This window comes from Conger conger, chromosome 3 (genome assembly GCF_963514075.1).
Source record: "Conger conger chromosome 3, fConCon1.1, whole genome shotgun sequence".
NCBI classification, from domain to species: domain Eukaryota; kingdom Metazoa; phylum Chordata; class Actinopteri; order Anguilliformes; family Congridae; genus Conger; species Conger conger.
The window spans coordinates 80,747,065-80,766,618 of record NC_083762.1 but is presented as its reverse complement, the minus strand read 5'-3'; the positions used below and the strand labels follow the sequence as shown (position 1 = coordinate 80,766,618).

The 19,554-nt window shown below is 45.8% G+C and overlaps 1 protein-coding gene across 1 annotated transcript in view; it reads left to right on the top strand.

Moving 5' to 3' along the window:
* Positions 1–19,554, top strand: part of neb (nebulin) — an 88,845-nt gene that overhangs the window by 40,917 nt on the left and 28,374 nt on the right. The window contains 39 exon segments of the mRNA XM_061234153.1: positions 79–186; positions 399–710; positions 955–1,158; positions 1,525–1,629; positions 1,869–1,976; positions 2,241–2,552; positions 2,656–2,859; positions 3,260–3,364; positions 3,484–3,591; positions 3,687–3,998; positions 4,172–4,276; positions 4,402–4,500; positions 4,632–4,733; positions 5,115–5,222; positions 5,677–5,988; positions 6,267–6,371; positions 6,470–6,574; positions 7,419–7,523; positions 8,037–8,144; positions 8,632–8,742; positions 9,106–9,303; positions 9,435–9,539; positions 9,871–9,975; positions 10,088–10,192; positions 10,633–10,740; positions 11,142–11,255; positions 11,917–12,114; positions 12,635–12,739; positions 13,083–13,187; positions 13,556–13,663; positions 15,219–15,326; positions 15,424–15,531; positions 16,187–16,291; positions 16,744–16,848; positions 17,109–17,207; positions 17,443–17,547; positions 17,855–17,959; positions 18,687–18,791; positions 19,287–19,391. Of these exon segments, the coding sequence (XP_061090137.1) occupies positions 79–186; positions 399–710; positions 955–1,158; positions 1,525–1,629; positions 1,869–1,976; positions 2,241–2,552; positions 2,656–2,859; positions 3,260–3,364; positions 3,484–3,591; positions 3,687–3,998; positions 4,172–4,276; positions 4,402–4,500; positions 4,632–4,733; positions 5,115–5,222; positions 5,677–5,988; positions 6,267–6,371; positions 6,470–6,574; positions 7,419–7,523; positions 8,037–8,144; positions 8,632–8,742; positions 9,106–9,303; positions 9,435–9,539; positions 9,871–9,975; positions 10,088–10,192; positions 10,633–10,740; positions 11,142–11,255; positions 11,917–12,114; positions 12,635–12,739; positions 13,083–13,187; positions 13,556–13,663; positions 15,219–15,326; positions 15,424–15,531; positions 16,187–16,291; positions 16,744–16,848; positions 17,109–17,207; positions 17,443–17,547; positions 17,855–17,959; positions 18,687–18,791; positions 19,287–19,391 (5,334 nt within the window).

Genomic DNA, 19,554 nt, shown 5'->3' with positions numbered 1-19,554 from the left:
GTCCTTCGGTATGCAGTGACTGTACAAATATATGTCCTGTAATGTAAAGACAATTGTGATAACCACATGTTTTTACAGAAATTGTACAGACAAGGCTACGAGGAAACTATCAGCAAGGGCTACGATTTGAGACCTGACTGCATATCTATAAAAGTAGCGAAGGCATCCAGAGACATCGCCAGTGACGTAAGTATACCTCACTCCTCCCGGCAATAGTGAAGCCTTCTTTATCATGTTTTTCAAGTTATTTGTTTTTTGTTTAGTTGTGCTGATAGACAAACTCAGTCATCATCCCTCATCACTCAAATACAAGTACAAGGAAGTATTGTCTTTGTTATTGGTAATCTGGAAATTGTCCAATAAAACATTGTAATTTCTTGCCCATCTTCAATGTATAGTACAAGTACCATGAAGGATACCGCAAGCAACTCGGTCATCATATCGGATTCCGTTGTGTGGAAGACGACCCCATGATGATGAGGGCCATAAATACAGCCAAGATCTCCAGTGAACTTGTGTACAAGAAGGACTTCCACAAGTCCAAGACCAAGTACAACCTTCCAGTGGACATGCTGACCCTTGAGCTGGCCAAGAAGTGCCAGATCCAAGTCAACGACTTCAACTACAGGCATCGCCTACACAACTGGACCTGCCTGCCCGACTCCAACGATGTGGTCCACGCCAGGCAGGTCTATGACCTACAGAGTGATGTAAGTTTGAGAACTCATTAAATGTGTTTAAATGGTCATTATTCCACTATCTGAAGTTAAAGGTAAAATTGCGATTAATCTTTGTGTTATAAAATAGTAAATATGTCATTTATTTCAATAGTTAACACATGTGCATTTGAATTATTTTTTATACTTCTCAGCTGTTAAGTCTAGCCGTCTTAAAGCCAATGATTGTCACATACCTGTAACTGTGTCATACATTTGTGATTATTGTCCAATGCAGGCTGTGTACAAGTCAGACCTGAAATGGCTGCAGGGCATTGGCTGGGTCCCCATTGGCTCTCTTGACGTTGAGAAAGCCAAAAAAGCCGGAGATATCCTGAGTGAGAGGAAGTATCGCCAGCATCCAAGCGAATTTCCCTTCTACAGCTCCACAGACTCCTTGGAAATGGTGTTGGCACAGACCAATGCTGTGATCATGAACAAAGTAAGATTTGACACCATTTACTCTGTTAATGATAACAGACTGTGTCCCTGCACTAGAACAGTCCTTTCATAGGTTGTCTCACTCTGTAGCCACCACCCACCAAGGTTAAATACTGTAAATCGATTGTTAGGTTCATGTGACACGAGTCCCAATCTATGGCAGATTTACTAACTTGACTGGTAGATGTATGCATAATTATGGGGAATGGAATGCTGGTGAGATGTTTAATAATTTTTATTACATATCATCATAAAAGTGTATCAGTGTATAAAATAGATTAGTTGGCTATTAGTCACCGTGTTTAATCTTCAAGGTACTGTAAGGTATACAAGTAATGGTGAATGTCTCCAACTTTCTCTGTCACAGAGAGCTTACACTGAGGCCTGGGAAACCGACAAGGTCAACATCCACATGATGCCTGACACGCCTGCGATTATCCTGGCCCAGCAGAACAAACTCAACACCAGTGCGGTAAGGAGAAACAGGCTAATCTGGTGGCTCCACTGTGAAACCTTACCATGAATAGGCTTTAGAAACATTCTGTTAATCAGAGTAATTTGTCTATGTCTTGGTCATTATTTTCAGTGATGATATACAGTAAAAGGCATTGAACATTTATGATAGTTTGAATAGTTTGAGTCCCTCGCTGGTTTGAAGAGGCTTTTCATTCATTCGCAATCAAATTCTTCATAGTGCTTTTTCCTTTGCAGAAGTATTACAGACAGGACTACGACGATAGTCTGAAGAAGGGGTACCTCATGCCCAAGGACGCCATCGCGGTCACGGCAGCGAAGGCCTCCAGAGACATCATCAGTGATGTAGGTTCTGACATTATGTTGACGTGTAGGCATTCAGTAGATCACCTATCCAAGACAACTTGCATATTAACTACACATTTAAAAGTTTTGAGCAGAGATAATGCGACGTCATCGCCATCACTACCAATGATGGTGGTTAATATGTACATTAAACCTTCAGCATTAGGTGCAGTGCCAGGGCCCTCAGTTCATATTTTTTAGAACGCATAACATTACATATAACAAAATTGAGATTGCATACGATCCTCTGTTATACTCTTCCAGTATAAGTACAAGACAGGATACCGCCGGCAACTCGGACACCACATTGGGGCTCGCTGCGTCGAGGACGACCCCCTGATGGTCATGGCCAGGAATGCTGTCCAGATCTCCAGCGATGTTGTGTACAAGAAGGACTTCCACAAATCCAAGACCAAGTATAACCTTCCCGTGGACATGCTGTCCATTGAGCTGGCTAAGAAGTGCCAGACGCAAGTCGATGACTTCAACTACAGGACACGCCTGCACAACTGGACCTGCCTGCCCGACTCCAACGACGTGGTCCACGCCAGGAAAGTGTACGATCTTCGCAGCGACGTGAGTGCACTTTTGGTTTTGCTGACATCGTCACTCCGACCTATCGCGCGAAGCTTGCATAATTCCATTGAGCTCCGTTGACTCTGACCTCGTTCCCTGCTAGGCGGTGTACAAGTCCGACCTCGAGTGGATCAAAGGCTGTGGCTGGATGCCCCATGGGTCTCTGGATGTCACCCAGGCCAAGCACGCCCAGGACATACTCAACGAGAGGCTCTACCGCCAGCACCCCAGCATGATCCAGTTCACCAGCATCCCTGACCTACCCAGCATCATCCAGGCCAAGCAGAACGCTGACCTGCTCAGCGATGTGAGGCCTGCTCCCCTGTTTCTGCCATTCACCTCCTTTCATTTCTACGCATTTAGGCTACTATTTCTACTCCAATTCAGGTTTAAAGAATGCAATGGTCAGTGGGAGTGGTGGCCTGTACATAGGCAGAGATTCTGTTTTTTTTTTTTTTGTGGCTCAAAGTATACATAACACTGACTGATTACAATTTACAATATAAATGTAGGGATGTAGCCAGAGCATCTCACACACAGTTAATTTAACATGGCTATGAGGACGTTGAGATGAATAAGCTACAATCAATCAGTGCCATTGTCGAGATACGTGTCACAAAATCTGCAACCTGTTACTGTAAACGGAAAAGCCGTAGAGAGAAAATTATCATGGGCTTTTGTAAATGTTTGTTTCCCTCCCCCCACAGATGAAGTACAAAGAGATTTGGGAAAAAGAGAAGACTGACATACATCTGAGACCTGACATGCCTTCCATGGAGCTGTCGAGAGCCAATGCCATTAATGTCAGCAATGTAAGTACAGTTTAAGTGTACTTGGCTATCTGTGAAAATGTGTCCATTCTCTATTCTTTCTTTGTTGTGAATCTTGATCTCAAGGTGGTGACTCATCTTACATTTTTGTATTTGTGTAGAAATTGTACACAAAGGACTGGGATGCTCAGAAGGCCCATGAATGCCACATCAATGCAGATGCCATTCCTCTCCTGAATGCTAAAGCTTCAAGGGACATCATCAGTGATGTAAGTAAAGACCTCAGTGATCTTCCTAATCTAACACTATGATGAAGATTCTCCCATAAACAGAAACACTGTCATTTCTTGCTTCCTCTGCATAGTACAAGTACCATGATGGATACCGCAAGGACCTCGGCCATCTCATCGGATACCACTGCATCCAGGACGACCCCCTGATGGTGAGGGCCATGAATGCAGGAAAGATCATCAGCGATGTTGTGTACAAGAAGGACTTCCACAAATCCAAGACCAAGTATAACCTTCCTGTGGACATGCTGTCCATTGAGCTGGCTAAGAAGTGCCAGACGCAAGTTGATGACTTCAACTACAGGACACGCCTGCACAACTGGACCTGCCTGCCTGACTCCAACGACGTCGTCCACGCCAGGAAAGTGTACGATCTTCGCAGCGACGTGAGTGCACTTTTGGTCCAGTCTGCAGTACAAAGCTTGTTTCCTTCTGTGTCAGTCTGTGCACATACTTAAACATAGCCAAATGGAGTAACTTATTCTTAATAGTAATGGAAACAGAGGTAAACTTAACTCATGTTGTACCTGTTTAAAAAAAGTGATGTTTTGTTTGGCAGGCTGTTTACAAGTCGGACCTGGAATGGCTGAAGGGTGTTGGTTGGATGCCACATGAATCCTTGGAGGTGCTAAAAGTGAAGAATGCTCAGAAGATCCTGGCAGATGTGAGAACCTTTCTTCTCTTCACCTCTTCTTTATATCTTGATGGAGAGCATCACATTGCATTTCTATTACATTTCACAAATCTTAAAATGTTTGTTTTTTTTGTTTGTTTGCCTCCACCGAACAGAGAGGCTACCGTGTCAAACTGGATGAACTGAATTTCTCTGCTCCTGTGGACAGACTGGACTTTCTCTGTGCCAAGAATGCTGCCGACATCCTCAATGAGGTGAGTGACACGTCGGCTACGTCCTTGCCCTGATGTGAAGATGACACTTCAGGTTACTAAATCACAAGAGAATGATGGTGTAAGGCACAAAATGTTGATTCTTCTTTTGTACCATTTGCTGGTTTGTTAAGGCCAAGTACCGAGAAGCCTGGCACACAGACAAGACCAAGTACACCCTGGTGGACACTCCACAGATGGCAGCTGCTAGGGAGGCCGCTAAGAACATCAACCAGGTAGGAAAATACATATGAGCTTAACCTCATCTCTCTACCTCATCTCTGCTTCGACTTTTTAATTGGACATTTATGTACTTTTATTCATCTGTTTGTATATAAAGGCATTCTTTCAACAGACTGGTGTCAGCCAGCGGCAGATCAGGTTCTGCTCAAGGTTTCTTCCTGTTAGGCAGGGAGTTTTTCCTTGCCACTGTTGTCCTTGGCACACTCTTGGGGACCGGTTTCTCTGTAAAGCTGCTTTGTGACAAAGGCCCTTTGTTAAAAGCCCTATACAAATAAAAATGGATTGATGATTGATTGATTGATTAACCCAGGATGCAGTAGGACGTGTAGTTACCCTTCATCACATCTCTCTTTCCCTCTTCTTCTTCTTCACAGCACCTTTACATCCAGGAATGGGAGAAGACAAAAGCCTCAGGCTACCATCTGCCGGTGGATGCTGTGCCACTCAAGCACAGTGCTCTGTCTTCTAAAATCCAGAGTGATGTGAGTGTTCCCTTGGGTTTGGTAAACAGGGTGAAGGGTAATGGGGCGGCGCCTGGCACTCAGAGGGTTGCTGGTTCGATCCCACCCTGGGTATCGAAGTGTCCCTGGGCAAGACACCTAACCCCCCCTAAATACTCCTCACGAGCTGGTTGGTGCCTTCCATGGCAGCCCAATTGCTGTTGGTGTGTGAGTGTGTGTATTAAGAATGAGAAGCATCATTTGCACAGTGCTTTGAATAAAGGCGCTATATAAATGCCAACCTACCGTTTAATGTGCGTGTAGACTGTGCTCTGCAGCAGATGTACTGCACTGAACCTCCTGTAAAGTTATAGAGCAAGGCTTTAATTTCTGTATTATATCTAGATGTATTTACTGTTTCAAAATATAATTATGAAGCCCATCTCTCTGCATATATTAAGGACTAAATGCGTCAACCCAATTTGATCTCTTTCAGTACACCTACCATGAAGGCTACCGTAGGCAGCTCGGACATCACATCGGGTTCCGCTGTGTCCAAGACGACCCCTTGATGGTGATGGCCTTGAACGCAGCCAAGATCGCCAGTGACGCTCTGTACAAGAAGGACTTCAACAAGTCCAAGACCAAGTTCAACCTTCCGGTGGACATGCTGGCCTTTGAGTTGGCCAAGAAGTGCCAGATTCAAGTCAACGATGACCACTACCGGACACGTCTGCACGAGTGGACCTGTCTGCCCGACCAGAATGACGTGATCCAGGCCCGGAAAGCGTACGACCTCCAGAGTGATGTAAGCAATGAACCTGAGCAGTAATCTGCTCACCTTTCTGCAGCTCTTTATCGGAAATAACATATCCAACCTCTACATGGTTTTTTGAATTGCTGGTCTAACTGAAATATGAACATGCTAATTATGTCACCTGGATGCTATCTGCTCATTAGTAGATTTCTACTTTATTTGAGCTGTGTCGTATCCTTCTGAACACAGACGAAAGCATGTTGCTGATGCATACATATATTGTACATGTAGGTGTTTGTTTAGTCTCATTGTGAAATGTCTGCTTGCAGTACGTGTACAAAGCAGATTTGGAGTGGATCCGTGGATGCGGTTGGGTGGCACTGGACTCAGTGGATCACGTAAAAGTGAAGAAGGCGCAGGAGATTCTGAACCACGTACGTGCAGCTTTCTGATTAAAGACGTTTTTTTTTAACTGCGTGTTCACACTGGTAATGTGCTCCGTTCTCATCTTCACCTCCTCCTGTCTCTGCAGAGGCTCTATACGAAAGACGCCAAGGACAACTTCGAGAGATTCACTCACATCGTGGATCGTCCGGAGATCATCCAGGCCAAGATCAACACCTTCCACCTCAGTGATGTGAGTTTCGTCAATGAACATCATAGCCGGGCAGAGAGACCTATTTTAGAAAAATTATGTTTTAATCAAATGAACGGGGCTTGCGCAGGGGCCGTGTATGGGGGGGGCGGGGGAGGGGGGGGGTTAGGATGATTCCAAGGACCCTGACCGACAATGACCCGAAGAAAATCATTCCTTTATTGTGCAGGGATGGGGGGGGGGCCTGGGGTGGGGGGTGTGAGGCATTTTCGTTGAGCCCTAATTCCTGGTGGTGCCCCTTTTTGGGCATTACATTACATTACAGTCACTTATTCAAAGCGACGTACAGTAAAGTGCAAATCAGAACCAGGGACAAGTGTGTTGATTATCCTAGAGGAAAAGTATAGTTCCAAGTCCTTCAGCGATCGCACAGACAAAACTTCAACCCTTGAAGAGTACATCAACTTTCCGACTAGTATGCCACGGTGGGCAGCTAGAATACCCCGAACACTAAAATAACTATTCATAAGTGAAATTGTGACCTATAGTATCTATCCATCCATTATCTTAACCCGCTTATCCTGAACAGGGTTGCAGGGGGGCTGGAGCCTATCCCAGCATACATTGGGCGAAAGGCAGGAATACACCCTGGACAGGTCACCAGTCCATCGCAGGGCAGTAACCTATAGTATATACATTGCTAATTATAGCACTGTATGTGCCTAATAACTGTGATATTGCTGACATCCCATTCATTCATATATAGGTACATTAGTATAGTATAGGTCGTTAGTAAATAGTATAAATAGGAGAATGGTTTTGTGAGTGTTAGTATTCTCATGGATTGATGGGATCTTTGCTTTGCGTGTTGTTTCTCTGTGCACAGCTGAGGTACAAAGAGACCTTCAACTTGGAGAAAGGAAAGTACATCGGGTCAGAGGACACGCCCCTGATGTCCCACTGTAGGGAGGTCTCCAAGATCCTCAGTGAGGTAACTGTGTACAGCCAAACGCAATACCATGCTACCTGTGATATACGCTACCTGTGATTATACGCTACCTGTGGTTATACATGATTATACGCTACCTGTGATTATACGCTACCTGTGATTATACGCTACCTGTGATTATACATGATTATACGCTACCTGTGATTACACGCTACCTGTGATTATACGTGATTATACGCTACCTGTGATTACACGCTACCTGTGATTATACATGATTATACGCTACCTGTGATTATACGCTACCTACCACTACACGCTAACTGTCATTACATGCTACCTGAGAAGCCTGCTTGATCTTGCAGGTCAGCCACATCATGAAACTCCTCGAATTTTGCAATATCATCATATTGAATAAAACATTAAATAATCATATCACTAGTCATATTATATAATGTTATTGTACGCCTGTAGGGGACAGGAGTCATATTCTACAGTGCCAAAAAATACACGACAAGGGCCATTCAATTAATATTATTATTGTCTGTGTCTCCATAGAAACTGTACAAGTCACACTGGGACAGCAGCAAGGCCACTGGTTACCAGCTGGACAATGACTACGTCCCATTGGTGGAAGCAAAGCGCAACAAGGTGATCACCAGTGAGGTTAGTTCCACTTCTTTTTCTTGTTAGCTTAGGAGGACGCGATAATTGTGACTGTCAGCAATAGTTGTCTTTATTGTTGGGTGACACTTTTCAATAATGTTACATGAATTGGCATTAACTAATGTAGTCAATCTGTACAGCTTTTTAAATGTATTTGTACATTAATTCATGCTAACAACTATGTTTGTTAATTCCAATTCAAATTGTAATGAATAAATTGGTTAATGAATTTGTTTATGGTTAACTCATTTTTTCTTAGTTTACCCTATCATTTGGTAATGCATAAATATGCATTAGTAGTTAACAGATAGATTGACGAATGAAATGTTAATTTCATGCTTAATTGATGTATCTGTACATCATTAATTAAAATTGACAAATGAATTAGTCAATGGCAATTCATGTAACCTTATTGTATTGTAATTATGACCTATATTATCTTATTATTATCTTATAAAATTTTTCCTTTGGGTCAAAACTCCTTCAGGTGAAGTATAAGGATGCCCACGAGAGGGCGAAGGGGCACTACATGGCCGGAACCACGGTGGACTTCCCCGAGGTCGTGCACGCCGGCGGCATCGAGAAGATGAAGAGTCTGGTGAGTCATCGTCAACTCCGTGACCCTGCCTCCCGCTCAGTAGCGCCTCTACCGCCATGACTGTGATTTTCCTGCACTAATTTTCAGTAATTATGCCAACAGAGGATGAAGAATTAAAATTTTATGATAATAACATGTTCATGGACATGGCCAGAAGTGATCTGTTTGTAATACTTCATGAAAAATCATATTTTAATCTTCATCTTGCCTCGCTATAAAGTTAGTATGTTTATTTTCATTTTTTTCGGAATAAAAAGCTTAAATGAAGCCACAATATATAAATATACAGCTAACTATCCCCACCTAAGGCCTAAACGTACCTTTAACATGAGTGCTATAGCATTTCATATCATGTCGCCACAGAGAACTTATCGGAAAGCATATGAAGACACAAAGACGAAGCTCCACATCCCGTACGATATGATAAACCACGTGGTGGCCAAACGCTGCCAGGACATCCTCAGTGACATCCAGTACCGCACCTACCTGCACCAGTGGACCTGCCATCCCGACCAGAACGATGCCATCCGCGCCCGCAAGGCCAATGAGATCTTGAGCGATGTACGTTCCCACGTCTCCCTTACACTTTTTGGTAACACTGTCGCCCGCTTGTGGTGCAGCCTCTCCCAAGGCCATTTCCTGGGGTTGATGTTGTGACTGTCCCACCTGAGGTGAATTTGTGACTCCTCCAGGTGTTCTACAAAGAAGACCTCAACTGGATAAAGGGTACGGGTTGCTTCAACTGGGACACACCAGAGATTATCCGAGCCAAGAACGCATACGATCTGCAGAGTGAAGTAAGCATCTACGCCATGCTAGAAGAGGGTTAGGCCTTATAGAGCCTCTGGGCCAAAATAATCTGTCACAGATCGATTATTACCAATGGTTAGCCTACAAATTGAATGAATACCACCTTTGTTACAGGGTTACGGCTTGTTAACACAGTGCCAGACCAGTGGTAGAGCAGTAATACAGTTTTTACATGCCAGTGCAATGTTAGATAAGTACAATGTCATATCTAAACACGTGTCTACTACATGAGAATGTTGACGGTCAACAGACTGAAGGTGTCTAAACACCTGAATGTCATTCTGTACCACTCCGCTAACTGCCATTGCTGTTTCACAGCTCAAGTACAGATTGGAGGCAAAGAAGGGATTCAACGACTACTCCATTGTGACAGACACCCCGTCGTATGTGACCGCTGTCCTGGGTCACACCTGGGCCAGTGAGGTAACGGCCAGTTGTGATCACCGCTAACCGTCCTTCCATCCACTTCTGGAAGTCATGTTCTCCTCTCTTGTTCTTTATAAATCAATTTATGTTTTTCTCGATTTCTTCCCAGCTGAACTACCGGGAGGCCTACCACGCTAAGAAACACGAGTACACCACAGTACTGGACACCTTCGACTACGTGAGGTGCCATCACCTGAAAAGCATCTACAGCAACGTGAGTGCAAACGCGTGTCGGTAAAACGGGCTGTTCCAATCCTGGATGCTGACTGGCTGAGGTCGCACGCCACCGTGATTGTAAACCCGATACATTAGCGACTATTCAAAAAGCCTGTCTGCGAACAGTATCACTCCAGGCACAACGTAATATTACAAAATAAATAATATTGCGTCATCAATTCATTAGTTTATATTCCAACCATTTTATAAAAGCAATACGAAGCTGTGCTGAAGCTTGAAGCTGTGCTGTATTGTAAAATCAATCCCAGGTACAGGGGGTTGCAGGCACTCTGCTTTGCATCATACCAGCATCCATGTAGCCATGACTGCATTCACAACACAGCATAGCCCATCATGCTGTCCCGCTTAATTCAGCTTTCCTCTCTGCCCTCCTCTGGGCATTTGACCACACTTGCCTTTTCCTCTCTCTTTTCCTAGAAATTGTACAAAGACGTGTGGGAGAAGGTCAAGGCCACGGGGTACAACCTAACGCTGGACGCCCAGCCTCTTGCCCACGCCAAACAGCAGAAGGTTCTCATGAGCAATGTAAGTCATCCATACCAAATGTAATTTAAGGTGAAAGGATTTGTTGGGAAGTTGTCACATACTGTATATTGGAAGTTATATGCTATATGTCTGTGTGACCGTTATTATGTCTGTGTGACAACAAATGTTCTAAACGTTGTCACACAGACGTAGTGACAATTGTAACTTGAAAGAAATGTTTTCTGGAAACCAAAATAATTATTTTAACTGAACACACTGAATGTGTACATGCAGGATGTGTACTTGGAGTGAGCAAGTACTCCTCATGAGATGGAATCATTATGTTTGGGTATATCTGACCAAAAGTCTTTCCCTGAGTTTTTTCTTTTCTTGTAGAACCACGCTTGGTGTCCAACTGCTTGAACCTCTGTGTTAATCCAAATTTCCTTTCCTGCATCCAGGTGAAGTACCGGGAGGATTACGAGAAGTTCAAGTCGCTCTACTGCCTGCCCAAATGCCTGGAGGACGACCCTGGGACAGCGAGGTGCATTCGCGTGGGGAAGCTCTGCCTCGACGTGAGTGCCCATCCACCGTGGTCTCCTCGTCTGCCTTCTGCCCAAAACAACAGCCTTCCCAAAACAGCACGCCTTCCGTGACATCAGGAAGAATCTTTTCACACTGAAAGTGGTCACTGTGGGGAATAGATTCTCAGGTCTTGTAGTTGAGGCAGAAACTCTGGGGGTTTTGAAGACCAGGCTTGTTGCAGTGCTAGACACTATCTAGCTTTTATGTAAACGAAACAATAGCTACCCTTTAATGGTTGGAAAATGTTTGGCTGATTTACCTGTTCTTGCTATTATGTTATATTATCAACAGTAGTGGAGCCAGAATTCCAATCACATGTGATGTGCTGGTGGAAATCGTGGTTGGCCAGGGGAGGGGGGGAGGGGGCATGTACCAAAGATTGGGTGTGCCTAGGACAGTGGTCTCCAACCCTGGTCCTGGAGCGCTACAGGGTCTGCTGGTTTTCCTTGTTACTCTGCACTTAACTGTACTCACCTGCATTAAATGATTAATTCGCTCACCTCACCTGGTTACCTGGGTCTCAACAGGGTGTTGATTTTGAAAACAAAAACCCTGGCCTAGGACACCCAGGTCCCAGTTTGCCGCTGTTGATGTTTTTATTTTCAGCTTGTTCTCTTTAACGTGAGCCCCTCTCTCGTCTGTCCGTTCCAGCGCTTGTACAAGGACGCCTACGAGAAGTCCAAAGCCAGGATACACATCCCGCCCGACATGCTGGAGGTGGTGTCCGCCCGCACCACGCAGAATCGGGTCAGCGACATCGACTACCACAAGTACCTGCACGAGTGGATCTGCCTGCCAGACATGCAGGTCTACGTCCAGGCGCGCAAGGTCAACGAGCAGCTCAGCGACGTGAGTACCCCACCCAACCTGCTCTGAATCCAGCCGTGTTCGCCCTCAGAGACCCGGGTGTCTGAACTCTGAACCTGAAAGGTAGCAGGTCTCTTTACCCCATTAATGTCCTACCCGACTGTTTGGTATGTTTCCATTGCTTTTTCCTTACTGAGGACATAAACCTCGACACTGTAGTGCTGGAGATGGCTTCTGCATTGGTTACGCTGAGACTTTTCATGTAAGGGTTTAGCCTAAAGACACTTGAAGCCCTCCATGAGTTGGTTTATACCAGGGATCTCAAATCCTCTTTAGTGGTAGGAAAATGGTGAGCATTGTTGTGAAAAGAAATCCTAAGAACCTGTGGCCCTCCCTGCCTGGCCCTGGTTTACACATATTGATAATCTGGTTGTAGACCATAGATCTCACCCAGGACTACCCCGGTATTTTAATAAGACCTGACAGTCCCTGGGGAATTGTCTCTGACGGTCTCTGGGGTGTTGTCTCTGACGGTGTCTTCATGGTCCCTGGGGCCCTACAGGTCTTCTACAAGGATGACCTGAACTGGCTGAAGGGGGTTGGCTGCTTGGTGTGGGACACGCCCGAGATCCTGAGGTGCAAGCACTCGTATAATCTCCAGAGCCAGGTACCTGTCCCTCCAGCCATCCTGCCTTCCTGTCTCCCGCTCCCTCTGCTTCCTTTCTTTCTCTCTCTCTCTCTTCTTCCAACACTCACTTCCTCACATTCTCTTACATCACTTCCTCTTCCTCTGTCTTCACTTCCTGTCCTTCTGACCCTCACCTTTGGGATGCTGCCGTCTTCTGCTATCCTCCTCTGTGCTCTTCTGTGCCCATTCCTCCTCATGTGTATTAGGTACACTTTACTGGTGTGAATCAGGCCATTTCTTGGCCTGATCTCCGAATTATATTGTGTTATTTTACATATGAAAAGAGTGACAAATGATGTGAGTGTTGTGGTTCCTCTTCCAGAACCAATACAAAGCCAAAGCTGTGGAGCAGCTGAATAAATTCACTGAAGTGATGGACACCCCCGTGTACATGACATGCCAATCCAGCGCCATCCAGAACAGTGAGGTATGTCAGGCCACATCCTTCCTCATATATCTCAGTTGAATTTTAAGCTGAACTTTCCAAAATGCAGTGACCCTGTGGAGCAGTTATTTCCATGAATGAGTGTCTATTGCTCCACACTCAAAGAAATAAATATATATTACATAATAAAATTATGGTTAGTGATTGCACACAGTATTATTAAGTACTGTATATGAGACTTCAACTGTTGAAGTACTGCTCGTACCATAATTTTAGTTAAGTAAGCCTAATGATTGAATTTTTTCTGTGCATCTACCTGCGGTCTCCCGTCCGCGATGCGTTCTCTCAGAACGTGCGTCTCAGCCTCTAACGCGACTTCCTCTCTCTTCCCCCCCCCCCCCCCCCCCCAGCTCAAGTATCGCAGCGATTACATCACGGGCGTCAGAGGCACCAGCATGTCCACGCCGGTCACCCTGGACACGGAGAGAGCACGGCGGGGGAACTACATCCAGAGCGACGTGCGTTAGCCTGGTCCCTGTGCACACGCACAGCTCCTCAAGTCCCTCTGCACACGCACAGCTCCTCAAGTCCCTCTGCACACGCACGGCTCCTCAAGTCCCTCTGTACACACACGGCTCCTCAAGTCCCTCTGCACACGCACGGCTCCTCAAGTCCCTCTGCACACGCACAGCTCCTCAAGTCCCTCTGCACACACACGGCTCCTCAAGTCCCTCTGCACACGCACGGCTCCTCAAGTCCCTCTGCACACACACGGCTCCTCAAGTCCCTCTGCACACGCACAGCTCCTCAAGTCCCTCTGCACACACACGCCTCCTCAAGTCCCTCTGCACACGCACGGCTCCTCAAGTCCCTCTGCACTCTGCACACGCACAGCTCCTCAAGTCACTCTGCACTCTGCACACGCACAGCTCCTCAAGTCCCTCTGCACTCTGCACACGCACAGCTCCTCAAGTCCCTCTGCACACACACGGCTCCTCAAGTCCCTCTGCACACGCACGGCTCCTCAAGTCCCTCTGCACTCTGCACACGCACAGCTCCTCAAGTCACTCTGCACACGCACAGCTCCTCAAGTCACTCTGCACTCTGCACACGCACAGCTCCTCAAGTCCCTCTGCACACACACGGCTCCTCAAGTCACTCTGCACACGCACAGCTCCTCAAGTCACTCTGCACACACACGGCTCCTCAAGTCCCTCTGCACACGCACGCCTCCTCAAGTCCCTCTGCACTCTGCACACACACAGCTCCTCAAGTCCCTCTGCACACGCACAGCTCCTCAAGTCCCTCTGCACACGCACAGCTCCTCAAGTCCCTCTGCACTCTGCACACGCACAGCTCCTCAAGTCCCTCTGCACACGCACGCACTCACTAAGAGGCTACACGACACACAGCTCCTTAAACCTTAAACCTGAATGTACTGAATTTACTGTATTACATGCTTCCCTGGCTATGGGGTGTGCATGCCGCTCTGGATGAGAGTGTCTGTCTGCCAAATGCCTGTCATGTACATGTCACACAGAGCAAATAATGGACAAGAATGACTGCACAACACGGCAACGGCAAAGAAATTGACAAATTAACAGTGACGATCATCAACGTGACATCTATGACATAAATGAACAACGGCAATGATAAATAACTGCCTCAGCGGCTCCGAATGCGTATGTACGGGTGTGTGCTGTTGTTGTGTGCACTGATGAGTGTTGCGGGCACTTGTATGCGCAGTGTACTCTTGAGAGAGCTCTGGACTGTTGTACCAAGTGAAATCAAGTCGATTCAAGTCAAAACATTGTTTTTAGCGCAGAGGAAAGTTGTTGTGCCGATGACGCTAATAAAAAAGCTGTTATGACACAAGGCACATAAGACTGGACATGCTACATGCTACATGCTACCGTACAGCATTGATCAAAGCGCTGCACACGCCACCATTACTTTACATTTCGATGACTGTACATGTACCGGCAAGGCAATCAAATTAATAAATAAGTATAAAATTTAAAATAAATGTTGGGATGGCTTGTGAAATGAAATTGGTTTCTCTTTTCATTCCAGAACATTTACAAGGAGGCCAACAAGAACTTCATGCCCACTGGATACAAAATGCCACTGGACACGCCGTACAACAAGCAGGCTAAGTTGAACAGCCTCATCGGCAGCAATGTAAGTGAGAGTGCCGCGGTCACCCTAAATGTCCGTTCGTATTTTTGACTGTTGCTCCTTTTTCTTTTTTTACAAAACAACTGCCATTGTCCCACAGGTGAAGTACAAGGAAGCTTATGACCTCATGAAAGCGAAGTGCTACACCATCGACCACAGAAGCTCCACCTTCGTCAACATCAAGAAGGCAAACCAGGTCATGAACGAGGTGAGGAGGAGGTCTACTGCTCATTAACTGTTGAGTTCAGCGACTTTCACTATATATATAGTGACATATAATGGTTAATCTACTAGTTCTTGGTCAAAACCCAAACCTAATGCAGAAAGATATCATCATATTTATTCAAAATTTAAAACAAGACCGTTAAAGGAGACTGTCAGTTCAGAGAAGGCACTGAACAGGTTTGTAAAGATTATATTGTTTTCATGGGCTGACAGTAGATAGACTTATAATCAGTACTCATAAAATATTTGATCAATGTGTAGCATCTACTTTGGAATGATGGGTTTGTAGAAGTGGCCTTTCTGTTGGAAAACAGAACACAGAATGCATCGGGTCAAAATGACATGGATCCCATTTGTGAACATGGCAAACATGTTTGGACAGGTCTTGGTGTTGAGGGATGGACAGGTGTGTTGATGGACAGGTGTGTTGAAAGACGCACAGGTATGTTGATGGACAGACAGGTGTGTTGATGGACAGGTGTGTTGATGGACAGACAGGTGTGTTGATGGACACGCAGGTGTGTTGATGGACAGACAGGTGTATTGATGGACAGACAGGTGTGTTGATGGATGGACAGGTGTTGATGGACACGCAGGTGTCTGCGAGTTCTCTGAACTCCCTTTCGGTCTCTCCGCAGCGCCTGTACCGCCAGCTTTACCACAGGATGAAGGACAAGATCCACACCACCTACGACACGCCGGAGATCAGACAGGTGAAGGCCACCCAGAAAGCTGTCAGCGACGTGAGTACCCTTCTCTGCCTCTCTCTCCCTCCCTTTGTGAATGAGCGAGCATTTGTGTACCTGCATGGGAACTGGGAACCTACCACTCTCAGAAAAAAAAAGGTTCTTTAGGATCATGTCTCTATAGGGGAACCGTCTGTAGCTCTTTATGGAACCCTCGATGGGGGGTGTGAAAGCTCCCTGACTGAACTGTTACCTGATGAAAAACCTGTGAATTGGTCAAGTCATTATTTATTTAAAGTGCATTTCACAGAAGTCTCAACACATTGTACATTTTAAAAACAGAATTAAAGATAAATACACATGGATTGGGCAGCAGCATAACAAAATAACAAATACAGCAATAGCATCAATAGTTAAATAAAACTATATATAACTTTGTAGAGACACTGAATTAAAGTTCATTTTGTGATTTTCACTTGATGTTTTCTCCTCTCATTTGAAACCTGCAGCTGTGCTACAAGCAGAACTACTTCAATAACCGGGGGAACCTGATCTCCTTGCCCATCACTCCTGAGCTGATGCACTTCCACCACGTGAACCAGATCACCAGCGATGTGCGTCTCCCAAACCCCTAACCCCGTCTGATCGATTCACCTCCCAACATTCATTTCTTTCTTCAATCAGCAGAGGCAGATATGATTATATATGACCTTTAAATATTATAATGCTTCATTTAATTAAGCAAATAAGATAATATTTGAAAACAAGACGATGGAACTCTGCTCTCTTGCAAAAAGCCTGAGCACAATGAAAATAAGGCTTTTATGTTTAAACTGAACTGTGTGTGTGTGTGTGTGTGTGTGTGCGCGCACAGGTGAGGTATAAGGAGGACCTGCAGTGGCTGAGGGGACTGGGCTGCTTCATGTATGACACACCTGAGATGGTCCGAATCCGTCACCTCAACAATTTCCGGGTAATAACAACAACAACAACAACAACAACAACAACAACAACTGCAACAACTGCAGCAACTGCAACAATAATTATAACATGACCGTCAAGTATAAGCTTCATCTCTTTACTGTAAACGTTTACTCTCATTTCAAGAACTCGCGTGAGACGAAAGAGAGATTTTGATAAGCTCTGCAGATAATTGTGTTTGCGAAGCCCGTCTGTCACTCAACAGCGCGTCTCGTGTTTCTCGGCAGATGAACTACGAGGTCGACGCCAAGAAGTCCCGCAGCCAGTATTCCGTGGTGCTGCACACGCCGGAGTACAAGCGCGTGTCCGAGCTCAAAGTCCACCTGAGCAACGTGAGCAGCCAGCGGGACATCGCTGCTATCAGACACCGCACGTTCCTTCACCAAATAACCACACGTGAAATTAGCCTTTTCACACATTATAAGACAATGTTACACGTGAACTGGACATTTTCACATCTGAATGAAAATTTCAACATGCAAAAAACTAAACGTGTGACATGAAATCACGTGAAATTCCACATTTTCACATGTTACTGACTTTTTCAAATGGGAACTTCTTTCACATGTGAAGGGGAAGTTTTCACATGTGAAAACAAAACGTTACTAAAAATCACACAGGATATTTTTCCCCCCTCAGCTGGTGTACAAAGCTAAAGGCAACGTGGAGAAGACCAAGTTCAACTGCAAACCCGACTGCATTGACATCCTCAGGGCCAAGTGGGCTCAGCAGCTTACCAACAAGGTACAGATCAGTACCTGTACACAGACCTGGCTCTGTCTGTTTTTACCCCTCTCTATCTCTCTCTCGCTCTCTCTCTCTCAGTACCTGTACACAGACCTGGCTCTGTCTGTTTTTACCCCTCTCTATCTCTCTCTCTCTCTCGCTCTCTCTCTCTCAGTACCTGTACACAGACCTGGCTCTGTCTGTTTTTACCCCTCTCTATCTCTCTCTCTCTCTTGCTCTCTCTCTCTCAGTACCTGTACACAGACCTGGCTCTGTCTGTTTTTACCCCTCTCTATCTCTCTCTCTCTCTCGCTCTCTCTCTCTCAGTACCTGTACACAGACCTGGCTCTGTCTGTTTTTACCCATCTCTATCTCTCTCTCGCTCTCTCTCTCTCAGTACCTGTACACAGACCTGGCTCTGTCTGTTATTACCCCTCTCTATCTCTCTCTCTCTCTCGCTCTCTCTCTCAGTACCTGTACACAGACCTGGCTCTGTCTGTTATTACCCCTCTCTATCTCTCTCTCTCTCTCGCTCTCTCTCAGTACCTGTACACAGACCTGGCTCTGTCTGTTATTACCCATCTCTCTCCCTCTCTCTCTCAGTACCTGTACACAGACCTGGCTCTGTCTGTTATTACCCCTCTCTCTCTCTCTCTCTCTCTCTCTCTCTCTCTCTCTCAGTACCTGTACACAGACCTGTCTCTGTCTGTTTTTACCCATCTCTCTCCCTCTCTCTCTCTCTCAGTACCTGTACACAGACCTGGCAGCGAGGGAGCGCTGTTTCTTCACTCTGACCACAGACAGCCCGATGCTGCATCATTCCCGCAACATGAAGGTGGTGTACAGCGAGGTGAGACAGACCCTGCAGGCCTGGGGGAACGGCCCAGAGAGAGGCACCCCGGTCTTGCAGGAGGGTGTCCTGAACTCTGAGGCCCTGGAGCCACCTGACTGTGCGCTAAACAGAGGTGGAAGGTCCAGGGCTCAGAAAGGAAAAGTCCTGTCATGTGTTTCTTCCACCCATGAAACTGATTTCACTACTTCTATTTCCTGGCTGAAGAATTGCGCTGTGAATTAGTGAATCCTGGTGTTTGCAACAAACTTCTGGAGAGGACTACTACTTTCTGAACCTGGATTTTCCACCTGGGCAAAAGTCAAATTTGACATAAACGTATGCATATTTTCATCTTAGTAAAAGTGCCCTGTCAGGTATATCAAATCCACTAGTAGGCCCTGACTTTCAGTTTGTTTCCTCAGGTTTCCTCTTGTTTATGCACTGTAATGTTGTCGGTGTCTCTCTCTCTCTGTTCACCTCTCTCCTCGTTCTCCCCTCGTTCTCCCGTCTCAGAAAAAGTACAAGGACCAGTACGAGAGGCTGAAGCACAAGCACACGTCCATCGTCGACACGCCCATCGCCATCCGCGCCAAGAAGGCCTACCTCAACGCCAGCGACGTGAGTGACCATGTGACCACCGCGGTCCTCAGCTTTACTTCCCTCTTGTACTCGAGTTTCTCTGAGTTTCACGCCTGCAGGCTCTCAGAAATAAAGGTTCAGTGGAGGTACACGGACCACATTTCCCAAATGTACCTCAGAAGTACAGTAATGTTCTCTTTGG